General features: G+C 44.7%; 1 protein-coding gene across 2 annotated transcripts in view; it reads right to left on the bottom strand.

The window, feature by feature from the left end:
- Nucleotides 1-2,337: 2,337 nt before the first annotated feature.
- The window catches only part of raraa (retinoic acid receptor, alpha a), a 142,370-nt gene continuing 129,916 nt past the window's right edge, over nucleotides 2,338-14,791 (bottom strand). For both annotated transcript variants that reach the window (XM_026178896.1, XM_026178895.1), the window contains 6 exons: nucleotides 10,392-10,533; nucleotides 5,504-5,664; nucleotides 5,195-5,371; nucleotides 4,878-5,082; nucleotides 4,524-4,682; nucleotides 2,338-4,347 (listed from right to left, as the gene is read on the bottom strand). In XM_026178896.1, the coding sequence (XP_026034681.1) occupies nucleotides 4,151-4,347; nucleotides 4,524-4,682; nucleotides 4,878-5,082; nucleotides 5,195-5,371; nucleotides 5,504-5,664; nucleotides 10,392-10,533 (1,041 nt within the window). In that variant the 3' untranslated portion in view covers nucleotides 2,338-4,150. The remainder of the gene's footprint in view (nucleotides 4,348-4,523; nucleotides 4,683-4,877; nucleotides 5,083-5,194; nucleotides 5,372-5,503; nucleotides 5,665-10,391; nucleotides 10,534-14,791) is intronic.

Raw genomic sequence — 14,791 nt, 5'->3', positions numbered from 1 at the left:
AAAAGCAGCAGCCATCAGGTAAGAGATCTGTGAAAGCGCTGGACTCACCGGCCCTCAACCATGTCTCAGTTATACAGAGGAAATTCAGTCCTTGGGTCATAAATAAATCCCTTAAAATAAAAGTTTTATTACTCAGCGATCTAGTGTTCACCAATCCAAACCTGGTGGAGGTCAGCGTGTTCGTGGCTGACGGCGAGACCCGACGCAGCGGCCGCAAGTTCTGTAGGTTCACAATAGACATTTCTCACACATTTACTGGATAGCTTACTGGCTAACTTGGGATATTTATTGAAGAACATTTACTGTATTGTTTACAATGTTTTCTGTACTGGTATCTTTATCTTGACACTGGTTTCTTTTCCAGTTAGTATATTCTGATATGCTGCACGCATCTATTTTCCACTATCTGCATATAGATTCATCAGCCAGTTTTTTTTGTTTGTTTTTAAGAATAGCTTGCTACTACTGCGTTCAACCCCTTTTCTTTCAAGGTGCTGGAAAAATTCCTCTGATATTTTCTGACCATACTGACATGACAGCATCACATAGTTGATGGCGATGTGTCGTTTGCACATCTATGATGACAATCTCTTGTTCTACCACCTGGTGACTGTGGAGACCATTTGAGTACAGTGAACTCATTCTGAAAAGCAGTTTCAGAAGATTTGTGATCTGTGACATGGTGCGTTATCCTGCTGGAAGCAGCCACTGGAGGGATAGATGTGGTCAGCAACAACACCCAGGTAGGTTGTGGCATTTAAACAATACTATTCGGGATTAAAGGGGCCAAAAAAGAAAATATCCTCATACTATTACACCATTATCAACACCAGCCTGAAAAGATGGATCCATGCTTTCATGCTGTTTATGTTAAATGCTGAAGGAGACTCATCAGACCAGGAAACATTATTCCAATCTTTTTCCATTCAGTTTTGGTGAGCCCATGGAAAATTGTATTTTCAATTTCCTGTTCTTAGCTGATAGAACAAGGTGTGGTCTTCTGCTGTTCGAGCCCATTGGCTTCAGGATTTGCTATGCTGTGCTTTCAGAGATGCTCTTCTCCATACTTTGGTTATAACAAGTGTTTATTTGAGTTGCTGTTGGCTTCCTATCCTTTCAAAGCAGCTTTGCCATTCTCCTCTGTCATCAACATTGTCATATTTTCACAGAGAACTGCTGCTCACTGGATAGCTTCCTTTTTTTGATCATCCTCTGTAAACCCTAGAGATGGTTATGTGAGTAAATCCCAGCAGATCAGCAGTTGCTGAAATACTCAGACCAGCCCACCTGGCACCAATGACCAGGCCACATTAAAAGACACTTAAATCACTCTTCTCTGTGTTGACCTTATTAGGACATCTTGACTATATTTGCATACCTAAATGCACTGAGTTGCTTCGATTTGAAAAAGAAAAAATACCCAAACCATTTCAAGAGAAAGTATTTTTACAGCTTACAAATTTGCAGTGCTGGATAATGTTTTACTCTGACATTACTGTAATGGAGGTTTTCATTGTGGTCATAAAGCTTCTCTGTTATATATTCATGCAACACAGCTCCTGGCTGTTAATAGTGGCCCCAAATCTTCCAGAAAGCATAATTAAAGTCAGTGACTGCGTGTGGATGGTTCACCAGTGTAAATGAATGAAAAGCTAATGAGTGTGATGCTGTAAAGAAAAGAATTGAAAAGACCACCATATGAACAACACAAACGTTTAATTATTAAATGTTGGTTTTATTATTTTTTCTAAATCTTTTTTCTTGTTTTGTTTTGGTTTTTTTTGTTTTTTTCCAAAGTCGCTTGATAATCTTGACAAAATTGCAACATATTCCATACTTTTCAAACTGACGGTGTGTCTGTTGCTATTCCAGATTCGCTGTGGAGGGAAAATTTGTGCACCGTTCTGGACAGGTTAAGTCCTAAAATGACGAAAGCAGCTTTGACCGTACAAGAAAAAAAAAAAAAAGAGAAAAAAAAAGAAAGAAAAGAGGACATGTGAACGACTCGGAGAGAGTCCACACTGGCATCCTACGGATGTTGGAAAAATGAGCGGTCAGGGGTCAGTGTCTCTCGGCACAAGTCCTGGTTTTGCCAGGCCAAACAAAAGTGAGTGAAGAAAAATCTGAAGGGCTCAGTAGCAGAGGTGTGTGTGTGTATGTGCATCTGTTACCGGAGAGGGAGGGGGTTGCAGCACAGAACATATACAAATGACAGGCCAAGCACACAAAAATGATTCCTTCCTGAGACATTGGTGCGCGTACAGTAATGATGGTCTGGGTGACGTGTAGCAATGGTGAAGGCGTTTTTGGTGTCACAGGGCACGAGGTTGCTCTGTATTCAGTTAAGTCACATATTGTTTCTACCACAGGTTGCCAAGGTGGAGGTGAGGGGCGGGGAGTTAGCTGACAAACATCACATTTGGGACCTCGCCTTGCCTGATCGCTGACAGGGCAGAGGTAGAGGAGGGGGATCAACTAGAGTCTAGTCTTCTCCTATTGACTACAAATTGATGCACTGAGAGAGAGCACTGAGATTTACTTGTGTTTAATACAGAGTGTATGTACACCATTGTTCACATTTCAACTCTCTTTGAAGCAGAGCCGCCGCCGCTTGTTTGAGCCCGTCAGGCCACAGAAGGCGTCTAAACCATTTCCTCAAACGCCGCCTTCTCTTTCTGCTACATGGCCAAACACACAAAAAAAGCTATGCCCCGACAGGAGTGCTACTTTCTTACCTACTGTACATAAAAAAAAAAAAAAGAAAAAAAAGAAAGAAAAGTGGGGTCGGGGGGGCAAAACTGTTCGTGAAGCCAAAACCTTTAGAGCCAGTGATTTGTGATGGGTCTGCCATGTTTTTGTTTTGTTTTTTTAAAGTAGGACACGAAACATGAAAGAACTTCCTTCAGTAAAATGTGCTCAAAACGTCTTTTCTTGAATCACAAACCTAAAAACACATAAAACGGTATTCTTTAAAAAAAAAAAAAAAAATCGATCAGGTGAACCCTAAAACTCTTCATAGTTTTAAAGAAATGAATACAGCTTATATACACAAACTCAAAAGGCTACTTAAAATACACCTTAATAATGAATCTTCATTAATTTGATTTCTTGAAAGGACCTGTGACCATATCATACGACTGAGTTCATACAATCATTTCCCCCCCAATCTCTTGGAAGAAAAAAAAAAAAAAAAAAGGAAAACAAATCCGACCTGGAATAGTAGGTGATAATCATTGCGACTTGTTTTCTGTGCACATTTGTGTGTATTTGCTTGTGTAGACTGGAAAGGGAAAAAAATAATCTTATTTTTCTTCCCCCCGTCAATTAGAATATACAAATGTGAAACCAAAGCATTTTTCCTCAATACTCGATGGGTATGAAAAAGATTCAAACAGTGAAGGAGTACAACAATTTCTAATCTCAGCTCAGAAAACATGTCCTCATTTCAACCTGCCATCCTGTTCTGGACATGTCGATCGCAATAGGTCCTTAATTTTTCTCTATATATTTATATATCTTTTTTTTTGTACGAAATCTGTTATTTTTTCATGAAACTGGAAAAGAGGAAAAGACCCAGAGTCTTTGAGGAGTGGGTTCTTTTGACAAGTCCCAAAAGTTCAGTTGTAGTCTGCCTCAGAGCACAACAACAACAACAACAACGAAAAGAAAAGAAAACAAAAAAAAAAACAAAAGTGTCTGGTGTTTGTCAAGTCAGTCTGTGTTCATTGTTCTCGTCCTTATATTTGTTCCATTGTGCTCCAACCGCTCTCGGGTTCATCCACACCTCATCTCCGTTAGTCTTTTCAAAAAGAAAAAAGAAAAGAAAAAAAAAAGGTGGAGAAGGGAGGGAGAAGGAGGAAGAGTCATCAGAAGTATTTACGGTGTGGTATGTTGGAGGCATCCGGTTACCCCGGCCTGTCCAGCCTCATCTCCCCTCATGTCTGGATAGAAATCCAGAGAGAGGGGAAAGCGGATCAGGAAATTGGGATTTTTGTTGTCGGAGAGGAGGTGGTTGGCTCTGCTGGTCTCCTGTGTTCAGCAGTTAGGGGTCAAGAAGACCCACCTCCTTCACCCCTCCTCTTCAGAACATTAATGGGAGGAGACAGAGCGCAACACAAAGAAAAAATGAAAATGAAAACGTGGGCCGTGACTACGGCGATTGTGTAGCTGGACTGCTTTGGGCAGAGCTGGGGGACAGGCTGGGGCTGCAGCTGCCTGGGGGGGCGCCGCTGGGTCGTCCGCCTGCGGCTCCGCTTTCCAGACCTTCTGAGTTCTCCAGCATCTCCTGGATGAGAGGTGGCATGGAGCCGGGGATCTCCATCTTCAGCGTGATGACACGCTCAGCTCCTGCAAGATGGAAAAATGTAAGCTATCAGTGTAAGTTCTGGTAAAACATACTCATTCATTCATTCATTCATTCATTCAAAAATGGAATATACAAAAGAAAAAGTAGAAATGATCAATTGTACACCTGAGTAATCACTGTAGCACTATATATGTAGAAACACAAGGGAACTACAGACCTTTAGCACTGATGCTTCTAAGATCAGTGATCTTCATCAGCATCTTGGGGAACATGTGCGGTTTGTGTGGCCTCCTCTTCCTTACATAAATCTTCAGCGCCTCCAGAAGGGGTTCCTGCAGGATGTCCACCTTGTCTGCCTCTTCCAAGTCCTGTCGATCTGTAAACAAAACAAACAAACAAAAAAAAGAAAGCACAGAGAAAAGGGTCAGCCAATACTCTCCGACTGTTAGAACCACAGTGGCCACTAGATGGTGCTAAGGAAAAGAGTGCAGCATTGCTACCCCGCTGCTGTTTCTGACACAAACATGACCCAAGCAAGCTTTAAGGGCCTTTTTTTAAAGACCTGCCGTACCTCCACACAGCAAACAGATGGCACTAAGCAGCCCCGTCTCTGCATCATCCATCTCCAGAGGAAGGAGCTGGTTGGCGAAGGCAAAAACCAGATCAGTGAGGGGACCGAAGCCAGCGTTATGCATCTGGTTTCGGTTTAGCGTAAGTCCATCTGAGAAAGTCATCGTGTCTTGCTCTGGTGTGTAGCGTGTGCAGATCCGCAGTATCTGTGGACAGCAGACAGACTCGGTTTGTGAAAAAAAAATTAAAACCGAACTTCCAGTTTTATTCATTGAAAACATCTAAGGTAGATGTTTTTTGTGTGTGCGTTATTCGTACCAGGATGTCCAGACAGGCAGCTTTGAGCAGAGTGATCTGGTCGGCGATGGTGAGCGTCGTGAAGCCGGGCAGCTGCTTGGCAAACTCCACTGTCTTGATGATGCACTTAGTGGACAGCTCACTGAACTTGTCCCACAGGTCTACGTCCAAGGACACACGTCGTTCTGAGCTGTTAGTCTGTACGAATAAAGGAAGAAAATATTTGCAGATCAATTTTATTTCAAAGGCAAAGAAAAAAACAAAACTCTCACACTTGAAAAAGGTGAATGAACATAAGGACACACAGACTGTCAGTCTCATGCCACTGACCGTAGTGTATTTGCCCAGCTGGCAGAGGGAGGGGAAAGTATCCTGGTGTGCCTTGCGAACCCTGTCGATCATCTGCTCCGTGTCAGGACTCAGCACGTAGCTCTCTGTGCACTCCTGCTTCTTCTCATCCTTTTTCTTCTTGTTCCGGTCGTTCCTCACCGCTAAAGGGACGGAAGGAACAGAGAGATTAGTATGCATCTCGAACCCTTTCGACAAAACTAAGTCTTGGCAAACTTTACATTTAATCTTGTATTCTTTTTCCTCTTTAAACACAGCGGTTCATGCAGCAGCATTTCAGAGCTATTTCAAGTGTAGCGTACAGTTCATGGAGCTAATTACAGTCTGCACGCATTCCTTTATCAGTAACCCCTGACTGCAGATCGAGGTAAAACTGAGGCGAGTTATAAGCAGGAACCGATCCTCAGTGTGCAGCAAACAGCGGCAGCAAACATCTTTTCTTATCCGATACTGTAAGATAAATGTTGTGAGACAGCTCCATCCAGGATGGGCTATGGTGATGGAGAGGGAGAGAAGGGGAAAAAAAACAAAACAAAAAAAACCTTGAAATAATCCTCTGTCGTTTCCCTTCGGGCGCTCTGGCTGCGAGTGGTGTGCTCACCCCAAATGACAAAAAACACTAGGAGGGGTGTTTAGCATTGGAATCCCATTATGAGCTCGATCCATTTCTCCCATCTACGTTTGGATGTGGTTTTGCTTCGACTATGTTGTGTGTACGTGTGTGCGCTGAGGCTGGGGTGGGGGTGTGTTGGGTGTGATGGGGTGCTAGTTGATAAATAGTGGTGGGGGATGGAGCTATCCATAAGGCTGACAAATTGCCACAGCTTTCATTAGAGGTCCCAGCTAATCTAATAACATAATATGACAAATATCCTGCCTCTAATGGTTTTAAAAGGGCTCGGCTGCGGAGACCATACCGGGGAGAGAGAGAGAGAGAGGGAGAGAGAAAAACCTTCCAGCTTTTTCTCTCCCTCTCACATCTCTCTCCCTCTCCTGGTTATACAACACGTTCTCGCTTTCCTAGTCATCCTCTCAGTGCGTCTCATTCTCAGCCAATGCACGCCCTCTCTCATTTTCAAAATGCTTTAAATCATCCACCTTTCCAACTCTATCACTTCTCCAATCTCTACCTCCCCTCAAGGTACCTGCACCCCCCCCTCCCCCAGCCACTAACCTGAGATCAGATTTTCCTTGTCTTAATACCAACCTTGACCATTAAGGGCAAGAGCGCTCGGGCTGATGGGAGATCAGTGTCTTTTGACAGAGGGGGCCTGGACCAGGGCCAAGGAGAGGGGGGGGGGGGGAGCACTACTCTGTGCTGCTGCTCATTCATCAGCCCACAGACAGGCCTCCCTGCCTGGGAGAACAAGAAGGCGAGGAGGAGGGCGGGGGCTGGAAGTCTGATCTGGCATTATGTTATTGCTAAGCACCGCTCACCACAACAAGAAGTGAAGAAGACCCCGCTGCGATCGTGGTAATGCATTATTTTCCAGCATGCACTGGTACTTGCACAGAAAGCTCTGCAGCAAAGAAAGGCCGATGAAGAAGAGTATGCTGTGATGAGACCGCTTCATAAACTATGTGGGTATAAACACGGAAAACAAAATGTTTTTTTCATTCCCATTTACTTTAATGAGCTAATTATGACTTAGTTAGGGAAGGAACACCCTGTTTAACAAGCCCTCATCTTAGGTTGCATAACACTGTAGTAAGCTGCTGAAGATATTTGGGCCAGCCCTGTTTGTGGAGCTGATTGGGATTCTGTGTCCTGTGTGCAATGAGGGGAGGGGTGGAGGGCTGCAACGCACTCAATGTCCAATTAATTCACAAATAAAAGTGGGGCATCCCTAGTGCCCAGACATTACCCTCGCTGACAAATCGGCAGCACAATCATAAGCCGCACAACACAATTTAATGAAGTCATTAAAGAACTATTAGGCACGACTGGCGATCTGTCATGGCGAATTGCCACATGCAATAACTTGGGGGGAAGGAGGCCTCTGGCAGGGGAGTGCAAATGAAAGAAATACTGCCTTGCCTTGCTTTTCTTTTTTAAAAGTATTTATTATCATCATCATCATCATCATCATCATCATCCGCGTGTGGATGTGTGTAGATACAAATGTACATTTGATGTTTGTGTGTCAACTTGTGTGTCAACCAGCCATGAATCTAAAAAATGTATTATGAGAATATGAATGCTAATGGAGGGACTTGCATCATGGATTGTCCACAGTTGCGCGCTCGTTGCATAAAAAGGATTTACATGAGCCGGTGTGCAGCGTGCACAGAATACTGCGTCGGCGTGCACGCCCAGCCATCACTCAATCATTCCCTCTCGTAGTGGATTTCGGCTGCGCACGTGCAACTTAGACAATTTCGGTGCCACGGGTGTGTATGCGGGGGTTTTTTGTGCCCGCGTGTTTGTGTCTGTGTACAAGACAGAGGGAGGTGGGCAGACAGGGATAATTCGTGTGAGGAAAATTAAAGCTCTGGCAGCTCGTCCATCACACAGATTAAATTCAATGGAAAGATAAAAATGTCAATGTTACCCCTGCTCCTGCTGCTCGCAGCGCAGAGCCACCGTCGACAGTGATGAAACTTTCCCCCCTCTTTCTCTCTCTTTCTCTGTCCTCCAGCCTCACTCCTCCCTTCCTCCCCCGACTCCCCCCTCGGCTCTCTCAACTCTAGATTTTCATTCTTGCTCACACTGGGTTCAGTACACTTCTCTCCCTCTCTCTGCCTTCATCTTTCGTCGCTATCCTGCCTCTCTGGTTGATGTTATCCCCTCTTCGCACCATTCTCCATCATTCTGCGCTTCATCTTATTTTGCTTTTATTACTTTTTCTATCGCTGAATAACACCTTCCTCGAGGAAAGGGTGATTACTTTGGGAGAAAAAGGTGGGATACTGTTGAGAGGACTCCAACATGAACGCAACATGGTAGTGAACTGTGATTATATAACAACAGTTAAAAAGTGGAACTGATTTGCTATAAATACAGCCTTTTACTTGAAACTTCTGCTTCTTGTCCCTTCCCCCCCTTTCTTCTTGAGAATGTACATATTTCTCACAAAATTTAGAGAACAATGTTGCAGCTTTTGCAATCCCTTGGAACAGCTGTTGCTCGTAGCTGTCCGCTTCAACCACACACCGTCAGGTTGAAGCTGGCACTAGCCTTTACAGGCGTTTCCCTTGTAACCCTCCGCTTGCTGCCAACGCCCTCCCCGCTCCTCCCGGCTCTGTCTTGTGTGCCACTGCCACCTGGCAGCAGGCATGGCACTGTCATCTGGAGCTGTCTGCCAGCAGACACAAGGTCACCCAGACGTCCCCCGGCACTAGCGGGGGGTCCACCTTCTGCGTGTGTGTTTGACAGGGAAGTGTATGCCGTTCCAAGCGAAGCTGTCGGAGTGTATTTCTGTTACGGGCTTTTTATTCCTACCAGCTTGTGTTTGTCACCTTGTATGCGCATAATTTAGGCATACGTGCGCATGGAATTATGGTGAACAGTGCACTTTGATGAGCGTGCCCGTTCTCCTGTCTGTGTCAGAGGCGAAGAGAGAGTCCCTGCTGGCCCCAGATGGCCAGTCCCTCCCGCCTCGCCACACCAGACCAGTTCCACTGGCCAAAGTCAGCACTGTGTGATATGAAACCTGCAGAACATGAACACACTCCGGAAAAAAAGTATTCAAGTAAAAACCAAAAGCAGCTCAACAAAAGGAGCCTGGAAAACTATAAACTTATAACAATCATACATCCTTCCCTTGAGTCTACTTCAGAAAAGCCCTCCCCCGCCTGTTCTCTCTTATCCAGTACTATACAGTCACCACTAGATGGCTCTCCAACTCCAGTCTGTTGTGTGTTGGGTGCCTCGGTGCCTGTGTGTGTAAAAGAACTGGCTGCTGTGATCTTTCTAACCATGATTAATGGCCCCATTCAAAGGTAAGGAGCTCAGAGGATAACTTCTTTTACTGTAAGCCACAGTGCTGTGGCGTGGGGAGCGCTCCCTGCACTTTCTGCAGCAGAGAGACGAGGTAAATAGCTCCGGGAAGACAGGAGGCGCAGAGAGACTGAGCAAGGAAAGCTGTACGCAAGAGTGTTTAAACAGGAAGGAGGCATGCTGCACTTTCTGATCACGTGATTTTTATTATGATTTTCAAATCGACACATGCCCAGTTTCAGACCATTAAAAAGTGTTTATCAGAATATAAAAGCATCCCCCGCCTACACACAAGCACTCTCCCTCTCTTTTCTGCTGGGAAGTATGTATGTGTGTGTGTGTGTGTATGTGTGTGTGTCATGTGATCTGGTTGAGGTAAAAACCCTGCTGGCCTCTGTGGTCACACCTCTCCCAATTACTTTATCAAGTCTGACTGCATGCGTGTATGTGTGTGTTCACACAGCCCCCGGGGGTGCAATGATTGGAGCAGACGCCTGCTCTTTCACTCTCGGCAGGTGAGAACATATTCATCACAGAGGCCTGCCAAGCCTGGAGACACCCTGACTGCTAATGCCAGTCTGCATCATGACTGCATCTCTGCCGCTCGCACATTCGGTGGATACTCTTTTCAAATGGAAAAATCGGAACAGCTTTGTGCTTTAATTTCTTTTGATAATCTTGATAAGACTCCACCTATCGAGTAGATTATGACATGTGTTGTCAGATTGTGCTGGAGGATGGGGATGAATTCTTACGCAATGTTAGCAAAGGAGCAAATGTCAACAAACGCTGCGACTTAAGACTTCCTGCAGTGGCCACAATCATGTCAAAAACCCTGGGATTAAAGAGCGGTGATGAGATCTGTGCTTGTCCCTAAATGCCCTGTGAGGGCAGGGCACTCTGGGTAAAAATGATCACGTTTTTACTCACACTCCTTCGACATCCCAACTTCCAGGCACTTCTGCAACCGACAGTACTGGCAGCGGTTGCGGGTGACTTTGTTGATGATGCAGTTCTTCTCCCGGTGACAAGTGTACACCATGTTTTTCTGAATGCTTCGCCGAAAGAAGCCCTGCATGACAGAGAGACAAACGTGTAAGGTATTGAAGAGACAAGGGGAGGGTTGTGTCGGTGGAATCATTGGTAGAAATATGACTGCCATAGGAAATGGAGCAGTTAGTAGTAAAATTATAAGCAATTTTGCATACTACATGTGTTTAGGCTTCCTCGTCCAAATTGCGCGTTTGTTATGGCATTCGCCTTTTGTCCAGTTCACATTAAGCAAACAATTTAGAAATAAGAAGCAAAAAGAGGCCATGCTGAATACTTAGAAACATCTGCAAATAAAAGGCAAACAACAGCCAAGTCCAGCAGTGGCGTAATCTGTGTGTAATCACTACAGAGATAATGGTCAGTGAACTGTCACCAACTTATGAGGCTGCCCACCTGCTCGGAGAAAGCTCAAATGAGAAACCTAAACAATAAACGATTCGGGAGGTTTTTCCAAGTCCAAAGGCTTTTGGGGTAAAAGGCACAGGGTTACTGGGTGTCACATAACCATGGCCTAGTTTAGAGAGCCAGAAATAAGCAATTCTAGATCCAGGCCAAGTGCATATAATTAGAGAGAGAGAGAGAGCGAGAGCGAGAGGGTGAAAGAGAGAGACTGACTATAGGCTAAAAGTGTTGTGTAAGAAATAAAATGTAATCCAGCCCCATGGGAGATGAGGGGAAAAAAGGATAATGAACTCATTTTTGGTCAGTAGGCTGAAATGGGAGATTTCTGTGGACCACAAACTAGTTTTTGATTGCACAAGCACGAGCAAAAAAATATCCGATTTATACGACATGCACACCAAGAATGTGGTAAGATCATTTTTAACTCCCTAAAAATTTAAATACAAAAAAAAAAGAAAAGGTAAAAAGCAGTGCAAAGTTCAACCTGAGAGAACCCAGACCATCTCACATGCATTGAAAAGTAGTGCATCCCAACCTATATATTCCTTAATATGCCTATGCAATAAAAATCAATGTTCACCCGTGCAGCCTCACTGCTTAAACATCCCTATCATGTCAGAAAGATAAAGAGAGGTTAATGCAAATTAAGCCCAACTGAGTGAGTACTCAGCAAGCAGGTCTCTGGACAAATGTAATACAGGTCAGTGTCAGTATTGATGCGACGAGGTGGGTCATGTTTTGTGGGTGGGACCAGCTGGGGCGGGCGAGAGGGAGCTGGGGTGGAGTGGGGTAGAGGAGCTGCCAGGGAGCCCCATCCCACGCAGAGGGATTAGCTTTGCTAGCTGACAGATGGCTGATGGATCTAAGCCCGCAATTTGTCCTTCCCGGATCACCGGCCTCTTTCTACATCTCCTGTCCTCCCGCCACAGAGTCATTCAGGCTCCTGATAGGGGAACTGTGCGCAGTTTGTCACGTTTGTCATCTGTTTCAACAAGGCACTTTACAGGTGTGGGCGATACTTGTGATTACGTATGATGGCCTCCATCTCTGGCTAGAAAAGAAAGCCATTTGGTGCTCAGGTCACCTCGTCAAACCCTTTTTTCCCCTGACTTTGTAAGCGCCTCACATCTGTGCTGCAACATGTCAGGGTTTTTTTTTTAAATTTGAGAAAAAAAAAAAAGAAAAAAAAAGGGGGGGTGAAAAACACAATTTCCAATAAAATGTGCATTTTATTGCAATGCTTCCAGCAAATAAACAATGCATTTTCTGCTGCTTTCAGATATTTCCAACCCCCTCTCACCCCCAGCCGCCACCCTGGAAAAGAGCTGTTATCTCACAGTGCAACCTGAGCAAACAATCAAGTGAAAAAGAACAAGGATTGTAGCTTATTTATAGCTGCTGAAGCTGAGGGATAATTCTCCAGTCTTTGTTTGGGCGAGTATCATCTCCTCTTTGATCCAATAGTGCCCCGACCCTGACCCCAGGGTCATCAGAGGATTGACCACTGCCTGCAGATAATGCAGAGGCTCAGGTGCCCACTTGCAGCACCTCCTGATTGGCTGTTGCTGCTGGCTCGTGGGGCAGTCGATTGTTCCTGCCACCACCACCACCACCACCACCCCCTCCAACTCCTCCTTTTAGGAGTCATTGCTTCCTGTGGCTCTTAAGCCTCTTTTTGTATCACCGCTTAATCCGCCCGGCGACAAGAGCCCTCAGCAGGCCTGTCAGCCACCCTGCAGAGTTCAGTGGAGATGAGGGCGGCAAGAGGAGGGAGAAGGGAGGGAGGCAGGAAAAGGACGAGTGAATGGTTCCTAGTGCATTTGTGATTGCGAGTGTCATGTGCTCCTAAATTCCCTGCTGTCTACCTGGTTAAGAGCTTCGTGTGCTTGCGATCACGTTCCGCTCTGTGCACGTGTGTGAGGAAATGCTTTACTAAGTGGGATGTAAGGAGTGCCTAGAGTTGGTGAGTTCACAGGGAAGCACAGGAATCTTCTCTGACACGAATATCACACTGCGCCTGGATTAGGAACGCGTTCCCAACCTCCTACTGCGGTCATGGACGTGTGTATATGCAGGCCTGTGCTCTTGCTCCTATTACGAAACAACTATTGCAACAGCTCGCACACTAATAAAGGCTTTGTTTAACAAAAAGAAAAACACCAAATAGGGGACATTCATCACGGGGAGGTTGGGGTTTTTTTTGTTGTTGTTTTTTTGGGGGAAATAGCCACTTCCCTTGCACTGCAGTGCATACCAGGAAGAAAGAATGCCTGCTTTGCACTGGCATGCCTCAAAGACAAAAACATAAACATGAGGAGGTGGGCATGCATATTTAATGTTTAAGTGTTAATATCTGCAAGGGGGGAAAAAAAAAAAGAGAAGTGCAATTCTAGTAAGTGTTTGCGAGCGGTAGAACTTAAACAAGAGAATGAGCTGTCTCCAAGCAGCAGAGCTCGATACCCCCCCCGCTCCTGCTTCCTCCGTTCACTGCAGCCCCCAGGAAACGCCTTTGTAGTTTGGCATGCTGCAGTAAAGCAGACGCTGCTAACCCTCAACTTACCCCAGTCTCAGATGAGACACCGTATATATTCTCACGCCTGTAGTGTTGAATTATTGAGTATGCTATGCCAAGTCATCTCCTCTGAAGTGAGAGATGCGGTGAAGGCATGGTGAACTTTTCAAATTATTACTGCAGCTACTGAGTGAGGAAGGCAGCGGTTTGTGAAGAGGGATGGGACCAGCAGGTGACAGCGGCTGTCGAACTAATGAGGTTTTAGGAGTTTTAGTGCGATTATGACAACATGTTACTAACCTGATGAATTGTTGTGCTGTTAGGGCAATGACATTATTTGAATGGAGCACAGAGGTTTATGTTTTTATTGCCTGCCTGTTTGGTAATGCAAAGAAGCGCCCAATTAACTGCTCCCTCCCCCACCTCTGCCTCAGTCTAACAGTGGCTCCCTCCCTGTATCTACTCAATATATCTGATTGACTGAGTAGAGCCGCTCATTATTCATGCATTCTCTATCTGGTTAATAATCTACCATTCACAGTAACACACCTATTCAGCTGAGAAGGCATGCATGCCAAATTTGCTCGTGGTTTTCTAGATAAAAATTTTATGACCTGAATGCGAAGAGATGAAAGAGCAGAATTTGTATATAGCGGAGGTGTTGCAGAGGGAGAGAGGCTGTCGAAAACTGACAGTGAAACCTATCTAGTACGTTACTGCTTTTCATCTGAAACAACTTATTTTGTGCAGAATATCTCATGACTGACTAAAATATCAGTTATATCTCCAGTGCATGAAAGCCTTCAAAGGCTGATTGCAATATTGGTTCTGACACAACTGCTCTACAGTCAGAAAGAGCAACACTCCAACCACTAAAGATGTCTTCATCATGTGCTTAATACACCGTTTAGAGTTTTTAACCAACCAAAGGAAGTGTATAATAACCGATTCAGTTCGTTAAGGAATAATAATATTATTAAAAAAAAGACTATCCACACTTCAGAATGTTGTAGTGTGAATTTTACAGTTGTTTTTTAACACTGCCATCTGAATATGTGAAAGAAACTGCTTTATATTTTCCATTTTTATATCAAAAACCTCTCAGATTAATGCAGATAAAACTGCCTGAGGTGACACAAGGTGTGTTCAAAATCAGTAGAGACACACACACACACACACACACACACACACACACTAGAATGAGGTGTGATTTAGCCTCATTATGTATCTTATAACCCTGCTTAATTATTGCCTGTGAGACAATGGGGATACATGTTAAGTGAAAACATTAAAAGCAGATTAAGACTTGGAATAGCCGCATTGTTGCAGTGCATCTTTTGAGATCAAAGTCAGAGCTCATTAC

Source organism: Astatotilapia calliptera, chromosome 8, assembly GCF_900246225.1.
Source record: "Astatotilapia calliptera chromosome 8, fAstCal1.2, whole genome shotgun sequence".
NCBI lineage: Eukaryota > Metazoa > Chordata > Actinopteri > Cichliformes > Cichlidae > Astatotilapia > Astatotilapia calliptera.
Note: the sequence above shows the minus strand (reverse complement) of the source record. Positions and strands in the feature narration are given on the sequence as shown.